The 14,337-nt window shown below is 38.1% G+C and overlaps 1 protein-coding gene across 1 annotated transcript in view; it reads left to right on the top strand.

Annotated features, from left to right (window-relative positions):
• Positions 1–14,337, top strand: part of LOC126185116 (formin-binding protein 4-like) — a 198,774-nt gene that overhangs the window by 63,929 nt on the left and 120,508 nt on the right. Inside the window, exon 2 of the mRNA XM_049927934.1 lies at positions 1,834–2,075. Coding sequence (XP_049783891.1) covers positions 1,834–2,075 — 242 coding nt within the window. The remainder of the gene's footprint in view (positions 1–1,833; positions 2,076–14,337) is intronic.

Here is a 14,337-nt window from a genome sequence, read left to right as displayed (position 1 = left end):
TCCAAATCTTCCATACCAACTATATGAAAATACACATATTGCAGAACAATAACAGGTCATCTTTCATCATCTGCCCATTCATTAGATTTGGCACTCTTTTCATTTGCTGCATTCTCATATCCAAAGAAATTTTCGGTTATCAATGACTAATGTAGAGTTATGTGGGTCACGCTATGTGTGTGACAGTAATAAACCTCTATATATACAATGTCTTAATCTTTACCAGGAAGAACCTACAAGCTGTGAAATGTAGAGAAAATGTACATTGTTACAACACAAGAAGCATCAAACACATATACACGCCTTACCACAGATTATCAAAATCAATAAATAGCTATGAAGTCACAGGGCACAAATTATTTAATAAGCTGCCACATGCTATACAGGATCTTCCTGAACATGCATTCAAAGAAAGACTGCATGAATAGTTTATTGCCCACCCGTTCTATGATATCAATAAATTCTTCAACTGTAAAATGCAGTAATCCAACAGATGACCCACTGTACATTTATTGTAACATAAGCTAAAATATTTCAGTAGTCAATACCTTATCACACTGTATTATAAATTGTAACTTCATTTGACATTGTCAATTGCTGTAATGGCCTAAAGACAATAAAATCTTTATTATTATTATTTAAAAAATTACTACATTAGTTGGCTGCATAAGGACATTGAGAAGTGTGCAATAATTATGACAGTTGCTGCCTTTTTTTCTGTCAGTGTGCTGTATATACAGAATTGACATAACGTGCTTGGAGAACAAATCTGCAGTCACTGGTTTCCAAACAGATTTATTATCCATCTTGATTGCATTTTTTTTTTTAACTTACCAGTTCTGATTCAACAAAAACCATCCTCGTGTCAGAGTGTACCAGCTACAAAAGTAGCCTGTCCAACTAACAGAAACATTCATTATATGCTATGTCACATATTGAACTGTGTTTAGCATTAAAGTTATTCAACCACTTGGTTCCGGTTGTCTGTTTTTAATATCAGGAAGTTCCAAATGTCATTACAACTTTTCTGAAGATAATTTACATTCTTGTCTTCTGGTTGTGTACTTAATTTCTCTAGATCTTTTTTGATATTCATGTACCAGGATATTTTTGAGTCAAAGATGTTGAACGTACAATTCATCAATTTGGAGCTGACTTTTCTTCATATCCATCTGTAAAACCTAACTCACTTTTGAGGTTTTGTTCTGAGTCTTTAAATGTAGTTTTTGTTTCTTAACTTACTCAGCATGTTGCACAAGAACTTTCATCTAATTGTGCCATTATTGTTATTATTATTATTATTATTATTATTATTATTATTATTATTGTCCGCCCTGATAGCTGAGCGGTCAGCGCGATGGAATGCCGTGCAAAGGGACCCGAGTTTGATTCCCTGGTGGGTCGGAGATTTTCTCCGCTTAGGGGCTGGGTGTTGTGTTGTTGTCATCGTCGTCGTCATAATCATAATCATAATCATCATCATCATCATCATCATCATCTCCTCATCCCCATCAATGCACAAGTTGTTGAAGTGGCATCAACTCAAAAGACTTGCACCAGGCAACCGGTCTAACCGACGGGAGGCCCTAGCCTCACGACACTTCATTATTATTATTATTATTAATTTTTGTAGCCACATAATGTATTATGTTTATCTTTCCTCATATTTAACTTACGCGACTCATATTTGCTTACAATCTACTGTTTTTTTCCATTTGATAGCATAATTTCCATGTTATAATTTTCTTTTAAAAATTTTTGTCCCTCTGTAGCCTCTTTCTGATAGCATTTTACATGTATATGTTTCTTGAAACATTGTTATTGATTTTACAGCAAAATACCAAAGCATCTGCCAAGAATATTCCAGCAGAGTAGAGGAAATAAAGAAATCACGAAGTCCTGATGGTGATTCTCATCAACCAAAGAATAAAAATCCTCTTATTGGACTTCTTTCTGAATACAACTCGGATTCTGAATCTGAAGAAGCTGAAAATACTGCATCACATAATAACGCACCACCAACACCATCAGCACCTAAAAAGCAGCTTACTGATGAACTATCGTATTTTCTGCAGGTATGTGTTAACATTATATGTTAGTGAGATCAACAGATGTTTGCTTATGGGCTTTTCCTTTTCTTTTTTAAATTTATTTCAGTTCTTTCTTATTTATTGCTGCAGAAGTATTAGTTTTCTGTGCAACAGCCACTTTAGCTGCAGAATTTGAAATATGTTTCAATTTCTGACATAGGCAATTGAATTAGGCACACCACCCTAGTAGAACGAGTTTGGAGTCCTCATCAGTATAAGAGGAGTAATCACAAAGTTTTTAATTGAGAAAATAATGCTACCTATTTAAATTTTGTGTGTTTATTGTTACATGTTTGCAGTCCTGATGCAAATTGAAATTTCAGTGTCACAGCACTGTAACACTCTGCTAGAGGACCAAAACGAAATATTGCAGCCCATCTCGACTTTATCAATGAACTGATCCGTTTTGCTTTTTTCTCACTAGTGGTGTGCTGTGGTGCAGGAATTTCAATGTGTATCATGAATGCAGACATGTACCTGAAAAAAGAGAGAGAGAGAGAGAGAGAGAGAGAGAGAGAGAGAGAGAGAGAGAGAGAAAATTACTTGACTTTACTTTTCTGAAGTGACAGTTCTGTGAATTTGGCTCCAACTCACTACCCAGAGCTGGAAGTAAACATTGAAATGTCCAACACTTGAAGAACTGTTTTCCAATGCAGAAGCCTACTTCTTGGCTTTACACTGTTGTCCCCGTCGGCACATCGTTGAGATCTTAATTGAGGGGCTGTGAGCATTGGCGCACCTCTTATCGATGGAAACTGTCCATAGTGGTTCCTGGGTTTCCTGAAATGTTCCAGGAAGAGATGTACTGCCCCCTAGTAAGTCGTGACAAGATGTAGGCGTGGTCTTGTGGTGTGACCTGCGATCTCATATAGCTATTTACCTGGTGGTCCGTAGCTCTTGGTATGCCTCTCGGTGGTCTAAGGATATACTTGAAAATCCCACGTGGCTGCTACGGACTACATGAGTGTTGCTTTCTGTGGCTCACTAATTATAGCTGTTGTGTGGCGGCTGGTGCCCCTGGACACTATGGCAGTTAAAATATTAGAATGAGAAACAGAGTGACTCACTTAATGTGTTGTATATATCCAAGTTTTTATCTATAAAAGCTACTAAATTGTTGAAAAATTTCATTTGAACCATTTTGTTTTACATTTGCAGAAATTATAACCCATACAGCTCTGTATGGGTTATAATTTATGTGACTTTGCCATCATAGTTACATGTTTGGTAATTATATTTCTTCTCTATTCTCAAAATATTGGTTCTTGCCAGATTAAGAAATTTCTTTCTGTGGTACATCTTGCTTTATTTTAGCTTATGGTGTGTGTCTCTGACATTATTTGTTGGAGTCCTACATATTTTCTTTCAATCCAGTTTAGCATAACTCCATTCAGAGAAAAAGCACTAAGGAATTGATGTGAAAGCTTTGTAAATGATCTACATTTTCTAAAAAGTCTTACAATGAGTTTCAGATGTATTTAAGAACTCTTTTCGTCTATCTGTACAGATCATTTAAGTTTGGACATTTTTCCAAAACATGTTTGTTAAAATTCAGTTATGCTCTACACCTCAAAAAAGTTTTTAATGTCATCCACACTCCTAAAAACAAATGTTACTGGGAGTACGATGAAATTAATGGCAAAATAAATCAAAACTGTTGTCCAGTATTTTGGAACGTAGAAGTTACTACTGTATTTAACCTCTGAGTTTAGTTTGGTTTCCAAACAGAATTAGGTATTTTCTTATCAAGTTTCTTTCCAAAAAGGAAGACCTACTTATTCATCGTATTTTTGTCAGCACTTTCAAACTATTTAAGGAGGGCCCATGTATTAGAGTATATAACAGTCTTAGAGTAAACAAACGTTGTCGGTGACAAACTTTTTGGATTTTCAACAAGACTATCAACTAAACTGGTTATGTATTGATATATACAGATGATATACTAGAATAAATAAATTAGAAATTATTCCAACTATGAATATTATATGACTTTTCCAGTTTTGGATTTAACTGATTAAATCCATTCATTAGAATGCCTTTCAAGCTCTCCATTAAAGGTTTTTCTTTTATTTGCGTATTGTTCCAGTAATCGCGAAAAGTTCGTTTTGTTTATATTTCGCGGCTTTGCTTTACTTTCCGAGTGTGCATACGTAGCGTTATACCGCAATCTTAAGTGCATTTGGTATAGATTAACTAAGTAAATACATTCATTAGTGTGCTATTCAAGCTTGCCATTAAAGGTTTTTCTTTTATTTACGTATTCTTCCACTTATCACAAAAAGTTCGTTTTGGTTACATTCGGCTGTTTAGGCCTAATTTTTGATCGTGCATATTTAGCATTATACCACAAATTTAAGTGCATTTGGTAATAGTTTACTTACATATTAGTTTTTAAAACATATTTAGTGTCCTTTTGCATCTGTATTTAATATATTATGGTTATCACTTAGTAAATCTCTTAACTAATTTCCAATCTACCATGGATACTAAGTGTGTGAGCTGCAGTAGGAAAGTTAGTTCAGGGGTTTTGTGCAGCTGTTGTGACAGGTGATTTCATTGGGAAAATTTTAGCGACATGGGAATTGGGGAAGCAAATGAGACTCTTCCATTCTCTTGCAGGGTTTGCTCAAGAGATAGGATTATAGCTGAACAGGAGGAGAAAATTAGAGCCCTTCAGGCTGATTTGGACAGAGCGAGGGAGGAACTGAAGAGGTTAAGGGGGGAGGAGGGCAAACAGTGGTGGGAAGTCATAGCTGGGAACGGGGCCACAGAAAGAGGACAGTGTCTGACAGTTTCCCAATTGGATTTGCCTTGCTACCACAGTTAAGTAAGGAAGAGGCTCCAGTAGAAGTAGATGTAGTTAAGATGCAACAGAATCTCACTAGGAAACCAACTGTTTCAAAAAAAAGTAGAAAGTAAGAGGAAAGTTCTGTTGCTAGGTAGCAGCCATGGAAGAGGTGTGGGCCAGATTTTTCAGGAAAAATTAGGTGACAGGTACCAGGTCACAAGCTTTTTCAAGCCAAGTGCAAGTCTTAGCCATGTGGTAGAGGATATAGGTTCCTTGTGCAAGGGATTCACAAAGCAGGATCATGTGATGATAGTGAGTGGAGTGGGAAACAGTATTGATAGGGATCAGGGCTACAGCATTGAGTGTGACCTGGTGAAAATAGCCTCGGCAACGACCCATACCAGTGTTGGGCTGGTGCCTGCTTTCGTGCGGCATGATCAGCCCCAGTTGAACCGCTCTGTCAGGAGGGTAAATATGGAGTTGGATCAGTTGCGTAGGGAGGCCACTCTGTCAGACATTGGATTGGTTCCTGTCAAGGCTATTGATAGGGGGGATTTCACAAGGCATGGCCTACATCTCAATAGGAAAGGGAAGGGTAAACTGGCAGGGTTGTTAGCGAAATCCATAAGGGGGGACACTAGTACTCATGGGTGTACCTCTTTTTTAGAATAATATCAGTGTCCAATGAGAAGTTCAGGCAGGCAGGTGCTAAAGAGGTCCAAAACTCACAAATTATCACAACAGGAAAGTAAATAATAATGTTACCATATTTAACCAAAATATTGGTGGAGTAAAGAGAAAAGCAGATTCTCACAAAAGTAAAGTAAAAAATAATGTTACCATTTTTCACCAAAATATTCCGGGATTGAAGAATAAAGTAGATGAGCTCCTGGTTTGTTTAGATGGCATTGAATCTGATAATGTAATAGATATACTATGCCTGTCTGAGCATCACATTGTGTCTGACATGGAAAAGGTAAATATCAGTGGTTATAAACTAGCTGCACATATGATTAGAGAGAATAAGGTGGGAGGAGGAGTTGCCATATATGTCAAAAGTTATCACTGTGTAGAAAGCTTCGATACAAAAAAGTTTTGTCTAGAGCAACATATAGAAGCATGTGCCTGTCAATTTAAACTGAAGGAAGGCTCTTTTATAATTGTAACAGTATATAGGTCCCCTTCAGGAAACTTTCATTTATTCCCGGAAAACTTGGATGCCTTGTTGTGCTGTCTGTCAGATAGGGGAAAGCTAATTATTAGTTGTGGGGACTTCAATGTTGATTCACTGAAAGAGTGTAATAGGAAGAATGACCTGGAAGTCTTGCTGGGTTCTTTCAATTTGACATCTTTCATTAATTTTCGTACTCGGGTAGTAAAGGACAGCAGCACATTGATAGATAACACTTTTATAGACCAAGATAGGTTTAAAAACATAAATTCTTGTCCTGTTGAGAATAGGCTTTCTGATCATGATGCTCAGCTAGTTAAAATATATGACATATGTCCATTCAGTAAGTCAAAACTACCCTCCAAAGTTGTGCGTTCAATTAATGACTCAACAATTAGAAATTTCAGAGAAAATCTTCAGCAGTTAGACTGGGATGAGGTGTACAAGGAACCCGATGCTAATTTAAAATATAACTTATTTCGTGATACGCTTGTAAGAGAATTTGAAAACTGTTTCCCCAAGAAAGTAGTTAAATCTAATTATAGGAAACCGTGCAAAAGACCTTGGCTTACTAAAGGAATAAAAATATCTTGTAACCACAAAAGGGAACTGTATCTAACAACAAGAAAGAGTAATGACCCAGAAACAACCAAATATTATAAAAACTACTGTGCTACATTAAGAAAGGTTATTAAAAAGTCCAGAAGCATGTGCATCATGTCTGAGATTAATACCTCTGATAACAAAATCAAAACAATTTGGAATATTATTACAAGGGAGACAGGACAACCAAGAGTACAGGATGACGGTATCACCATCAAAGCGAATGGAAACTTGGTAAACAAGAAGCCGGAAGTCAAAAACATTTTGAATAATCATTTTTTAAATGTTGTAGGGAAAATAGGATCTAAATGTTCATTAGAAGAAGCAAGGCAGTTAATGGAAGAGGCCTTACCCACACCATTTGATACAACTGAAATTCCACCCACCTCTCCTTCTGAAATTAGGAAGATAATAAACTCACTCAAGAATAAAAGCTCACATGGAATTGATAGCATTTCCAGCAGGATAATAAAAGCTTGTTCCCAAGAAGTAAGTAGGATTCTTAGCCACATATGTAATAGCTCTCTGAAGCAGGGCATTTTCCCAGATAGACTGAGGTATGCCATTGTTATACCACTGCATAAAAAAGGGGATACAACTGATGTCAACAAGTACCGCCCATCTCTCTTCTGACTGCCTTATCCAAAATTCTTGAAAAAGTAATGTATTGCAGAGTAGCTTCACACCTTTGTAAAAATAAAGTTTTAACAAAATGTCAGTTTGGTTTCCAGAAGGGTTTCTCAACGGAAAATGCTATATATACTTTCACTAATGAAATATTAAATGCTCTGAGTAACCGTAAGTCACCAGTTGGCACTTTTTGTGATATATCAAAGGCTTTTGATTGTGTAAATCATGGAATACTTCTAGATAAGCTCAAATACTGTGGTATGAATGGGACAGTGCTCAAATGGTTTAAATCATACCTAACTGGAAGAGTGCAGAAAGTTGAAATGAACAGTTCACATAATATGCAAAAAACTGGTGATTTCTCAAACTGGGGAACAATCATGAATGGGGTGCCTCAAGGTTCGGTCTGGGGTCCTCTGCTGTTCTTGATATATATTAATGACTTGCCATTCTATATTTATGAAGATCCAAAGCTGGTACTTTTTGCCGATGATACAAGTATAGCTATCACACCCGACAGACAAGAATTAACTGGTGAAATTGTAAATGATGTTTTTCAGAAAATCATTAAGTGCTTCTCTGCAAATGGGCTCTCATTAAACTTTGACGAAACACAGTATGTACATTTCCACACAGTAAATGTAATGAGCCCATTAATAAATATAGACTTTGATCAGAAATTGGTAAATAAGGTAGAATATTCAAAATTTCTAGGTGTATGCATTGACGAGGGGTTGAACTGGAAAAAACACACTGAGGATCTGCTGAAACGTTTGAGTTCAGCTACTTATGCTATTAGGGTCATTGCAAATTTTGGTGATATATGTCTGAGTAAATTAGCTTACCACGCCTATTTTCATTCTCTGCTTTCGTATGGCATCATATTCTGGGGTAACTTTGTTCTTTGCACAAAAGCGTGTAATCAGAATAATTGCTGGAGCTCATCCAAGATCATCCTGCAGACACTTATTTAAAGTGCTAGAAATCTTCACTGTAGCCTCACAATATATATATTCACTTATGAAATTTGTTATTAACAATCCGAAGGAATTCAAAAGAAATAGCAGTGTACATGGCTACAACACTAGGAGAAAGGATGATCTTCACTACTCAAGGTTAAATCTAACTTTGGCTCAGAAGGGGGAAAATTATGCTGCCACAAATGTCTTTGGTCACTTACCTAATAGCATCAAAAGTCTGACAGATAGCCATATAGCATTTAAAAGTAAATTAAAAGAATTTCTTAATGGCAACTCCTTCTACTCATTAGATGAATTTTTGGATATAGTAAGTGGGTAATTTCCCAACCCCACAAAAAACATGTAATATTTTGTCTAATGTAATATCTTGTATTGACACCTTTATTAACCTGACCACATCATTACGAAGTGTCGTATTCATGATCTATGGAACAAGTACTAATCTAATTTAATCTAATGATGTCGTCATGCAGAAGTCAAAATATTGTGAACTAATCAACCTAGAAGGTTCATAGATTTCACTTTATCTGCAGCCCCATAATTAGTGCATATCTGTTCCATGTCTGTCATATAGAAAAGGGCTCCCTGAATTTCAAGTTGGCATGGAGTGCCATGGGATCCTCCGTTGTTTCAACAGACATGAATAATCTTTCACTTCTACTGTCATGAAATGCAGATTTAATGCTTTTTGCAGATGACACAAGTATAGGAAAAGTAGTCATATTTCTGTTATGGAAAAGGTAGCTGAATTGTAAAATGTCAGAAGATAGTTATAGGTGAACTGAATGTGATAAAACCTTGCAACTTTGTACTTTTGCACATACAGTTTAGAATCAGTACATAAATTTCAGTATTTCTTATTGCACTAAAGAGCTCATAACTATAATAAGTTCAATCAATGACGTACATGGATTAGACAATGTTCAGTTCTAGGGAGTACAAATGATTGTAACCGAAATGGCAAAACCCACACTACACTATTTGGGTAACTTTAGTTCACCCTCTGTATCTACAGCTAAATATGTACTTGGGAAACCATCATACAGTGAATGCTGGAAAGTTCCTTGTACAACTGCTAGTCATTCACTTTCCTGTTCCACTCACAAGTGGATCAAGAGAAAACTGACTGCATATATTCCTCAGTACAAGCCCTAATTTATCTTATCTTGTCCTTGTGACCCTTACGTCACATAGAAAAGGGCTCCCTGAATTTCAAGTTGGCATGTTGGCAAGTTGTGGCATTAGAATTGTTCGGCAGTCAGCTAGCTGCAAATGCTAGTTCTCTTAGATTTTCTTAACAGTATTTTGTCTTCTTTTCAGAGATTCCATTTTACGTTCACAGAGCATTTCTATAATGATTGTATGCTGAGTGAACTCACCAATAACAGATCTAGCAGCAAGCCTCTGAATCTCTTTGATGTCTTCCTTTAATCCTTTGATGTCTTCCTTTAATCGGGCCTTGGGGAGATCCCAAACACTCAAGCAGTACTCAAGAATGGGTTGCTCTAGAATTCTGTTTGCTGTCTCTTTTATAAATGAGCTGCACCCTCCCAAAATTCTCATAATAAACTAAAGTTGACTATTCACCTTCCCTACTACCCAACTTACATGCTTGTTCCATTTCATAGCAGTTTGCGGTGTTACACCTAGATATGTAATCAACATGACTGTGTCAAGCAGTGGACTACCAGTACTGTGTTTGAACATTTTGGGATTGATTTTCTTACTCATCTACGTTAACTTACATTTTTCTACATACAAGGCAAGCTGACTTCCACCACATCAAAGAGAATTTTGTCTAAGTCAGCCTGTATTGTGCTACAGTCACTCAGTGATGACACTTTCCTGTACAATATGCTTCATCAGCAAACATTTACAGATTGCTGCTCACACTATCCATCAGATTGTTTATGTTTATAGATAGCAAGAGTGCTCCTATCACACTTCCCAGGGGCAGCTTGACGATATTGTTGGTTCTGATCAACACTCACTTTCCAGGGCAATGTGCTGGCTTCTGTTTCATAAAAAGTGTTCCAGCCACTCACATATCTGAGAACCTATTGCGTGCACTTGTGTCTTTCATAACAGTTACATTGGGGCACTGTGTCAAACACTTTCAGTAAGTCTAGGGATGTGGAATCTGTCTGTTGCTCTTCATCCATGGTTTGCAAGATGCTGTGCAAGAAAAGAGCGAGCTTAGTTTGGCATGAGTGACTTTTTTAAATCCATGCTGATTTGTGGACAGAAACTTTTCTGTCAAATTTATTATATTCATACTTAGAATATGCTCAAGAATTCTGCAACAAACTCATGCTAAAGATGTTGGTCTGTAGTTTAATGAATGTTTTCTTTTGCTCATGCATATGTACAGGAGTCCTTTTCCCTTTCTCCCGGTTGCTTGGGACTTTGCATTGAGCAAGAGATTTGCAATAAATGCAAGTCAAGTGCCCATTGTTGAAGAGTAATATCTGTAAAACCAAATTTGGATTCCATCTGGATCTGTCAACTTGTTTGTTTTGAACCCTTTCAGTGACTTCTCACTGCCAGGGTTGCCTACATCAGTGTCCTCCATATGGGAGTCTGTGCGGTTGTAAGTGATGGTATGTCTGTTTGATTCTCCTGCATGAATTATTTTTTAAATACATGATTTAGAACTTCAGCTTTCCTTTTTGCGAACCCAGACTGGTCAACATGCGACTAAATAGGAGCCTTTGATCCACTTAGTGATTTTCATAGGACCAGAAGTTTCTCGGGTTCTCAGCAACGCTTTTTGCTAACTTATGATGGTAGAAGTTGTATGCTTCACATGTTGATCTTTTTATAGATGCACAAATTACTACTAAATTTTGCCTGCCGACATTTCTGATCATTTTTAAGCGAGAATGCAACAATCCCTGTTTCCTGAGCATTTTATGAGTTTTTTTATTAAACAACATTTGGTCTTTTCTGTCCACAATCCACTTACTTGGCACATACTTCTCCAGAGGGTGATATACAATCAGCTTAAGCATTGCCCATAATTCCTCTACATCCATCATATTGAAACTAAATCTGCATCTACATCCATACTCCGCAAGCCACCTGATGGTGGTTGGTTCATTTGGAGGAGGGGGGTAGCAAGAGGGACAGCTATGCCACCTGTTGGCAATGAACGCATGCACAGAAGCTGTCAGTCATACTGTGTGTTGCTCTCAGCCACCACAGCACCCTTTGTCAGGAGCCGTCTGCCAAAATGCGTGTCCACCCAGGTGTGTGCACATCCTCACCTTTGTCAGCCAAATAAATATGTCACCACTGCAGTGTCACCCTTGTATGACCAACAGTTCTTCCTAGTGGTCACTGTGATATAATGTAACCAGTGCTGGATCGTGTACTTTGACAAGTTGGTACCCTGTGTCCCTGTTCAGCAGATTAGTCAAGCCGTAAATTTCCACCGCTTCTTTAATAACACTGTCCCAGTATGAAGATGTCAACAAGAGAATTTTGGTTTCACAGTAGGTAGTCACCCATTGTGGCCAATCTTTTTATGGAAAATTTCAAGGAGAGAGTACTCCAGTTAGCGGTGTTGAAACATATGTGCTTTTGACGATATGTATGTGACACCTTTGTCATCAAGCCCCACTGCACTACATCATTGGATTCATGTTTGCTGTACCTAAATTATCTCCATTCAAACTTCAAGTCTATGATGGAGATGGAGAAAAATGGCAAATACCCTTTTTGGGTATGTTGGTCCAGAGAAAAGAGAATGGCACCCTATGTCATGTTGTGTACTGTAAACCTGCACACACTGACTCATATTTACAGGCCATCAGCTTTCACCGTCCTGCACAATGAAATGGCGTGCTTAGGATGATGGTCCATAGAGAACAAGCCATATAGGATACAGACAGCTTATCTGATGAGCTACGCCACCTCCATAACATATTTTTAGAGAATTGATATTGTGAATGGGAGATTCACCATGCCTTACACCCAGCACATGCTAGACAAAGCGACGAGCTGGAAGAAAGTGAAGAACAAAGAAGAATGGTCATCCTGCCATATGTCGGCAGTGTTTCATAAAAAATAAGATGATTATCGGAGAAAATGAAGTTAAATGCGTCTTTCATCTGCCAATGAAACTCAAACTCTTTTAGGCTCAGTGAAAGGTGATCTTGGTTTAAGAAGGCCTGGCGTCTGTAAGATTTCTTGCACCTGCAGGAAGTTATACATTGGACAACCTTGTCGCAACATGGAGGACAGATGCATAGAACATTGACGACACATGTCTGTACCAGCCAGAGAAATCTGTAGTGGACAAGCATTGTCATAGTTAAAGATACAGTACGGAATATGAAAATAGAAAAATTCTCTTGACAATGTCTTCGTATTGGGACGGCGTTATTAAAGAAACCGTGGAAATTTGCAGCTCGATTAATCTGCTGAACAGGTACACAGGATATCAACTTAGCATGGCATGGGATCCAGCACTGGGCATGTTAAAATCACAGTGACCCCGAAGAGGAATTGCTGCAGTGGCAACATAGATATTCAGTTGACAATGGCAAGGATAGGCACATGCCAGCACAGACACATATTCTGGCTGGCAGTTTCCAACAGAGGGCACAGGGGTGGCCAACTGCAGCACACAGTGTGATGGACAGTTTCTGCACGTGAGTTCATTGTCTGGCAGATGGCATCTCTCTCTCTCTCTCTCTCTCTCTCTCTCTCTCTCTCTCTCTCTCTCTCTCTCACTACCAATCACATATCTACACCATTGGTCACAATTTGGTGTGTTCATGCCTGCGCTGTTCCTTCTCAGGCTGTCAGATTTTGGTCACAGCCTCAGTAGTGTGTTTGCCACACCTGAAAATGTCTGTCAGTTGTGCCAACAAAATAATGTGGAAATTTCAGAGAGACATCTGACATCTTGACTGGGAACCATATTTACAAATAGTCCATCGCGAAAGCCTCGAGCAACACAACTGCTTATCTGTTGACATAAAAGTTTTCTGGGTTTGGTACCGCGTCATAATGTAAAAACTACTGCTGCTATAGAAAAGCCAACGTTTCGGCCACGCGGTACCAAACCCAGAAAACTTTTATGTCGACTGACTCTGGCCGCGGAAGCCTACGCAATTATGCTTATCTGTTCTTTCTAGCTTGAAAACTCTCCTAGCATTCTTGATGAATTTATTAACTGTAGTAACTATCGTCACTATGGTATCATGATCACTAATCCCTGTCTCTATACTGCCACTGTTGATAAGGTCAGGCCTGTTTACAGCTTCAAGGTCTAAAACATTTCTACTGCTTATGGGCTGTTGAACTAGGTGCTCATGACAGTTTTCGGAGAACATGCTGCTAACTACTTCAAAAGGTGGTCTGGCCATACCACCTGCAGTGAATCCATAGAAGTCTCAGTAGGTGAGAATCACCTTCAATTAAAATTACATGGTTGGGGGACTTCCACACTACCAAGTGTAAACTTTGGTAGTTGTACAACTTTTATGGTGGAATCTGGTGGTCAGTAATAACATCAAATGATTCACTTGATTTCACCTTCTTTTTGATATATGTGTCATGTCTCATTAAGTATTTTGGAGCCCTTTTACTTTATCTTTCATACAGCTCTTGGTTCTGAGTGTAAATTGAGCATGACAGCTATTCTGGAGGAGGTGAATTCAGGGAATTGGTTACAAATGTTTTGGCAGTTAACTGTTAAAATCTCGACATTGGAAGTCTGTCTACTTTGTATGTGGTCTGATTCTATTCTCTGCGCATCGACTGGTGAGCATTCATCAGAGGACCTCAAACTATCACGTAATGTAAAAAAAGTGTGCACTGAAGTCTTCCGCTACCCAAGTAGCTGCTTCCTCTGTGTAGTGCACTCCTGACCTGTCAAGGAGAATCCTACAATTCTCCACCCAATAACACAGGTCAAGAACTCTGCACACAAGACCGTCAGAGAATACATCCTCCTTGAGCATGATTACAGTTAAAGGTAATTTAAACTGAAGACATTAATCAATTCTCACACAAATATTTTCAGGATTCAGAATTGCTAAAATTACACAATCGATTCGCATTAAT

This window comes from Schistocerca cancellata, chromosome 4 (genome assembly GCF_023864275.1).
Source record: "Schistocerca cancellata isolate TAMUIC-IGC-003103 chromosome 4, iqSchCanc2.1, whole genome shotgun sequence".
Classification (NCBI taxonomy): Eukaryota; Metazoa; Arthropoda; class Insecta; order Orthoptera; family Acrididae; genus Schistocerca; species Schistocerca cancellata.
This window is presented reverse-complemented; position numbering and strand designations above follow the sequence as displayed.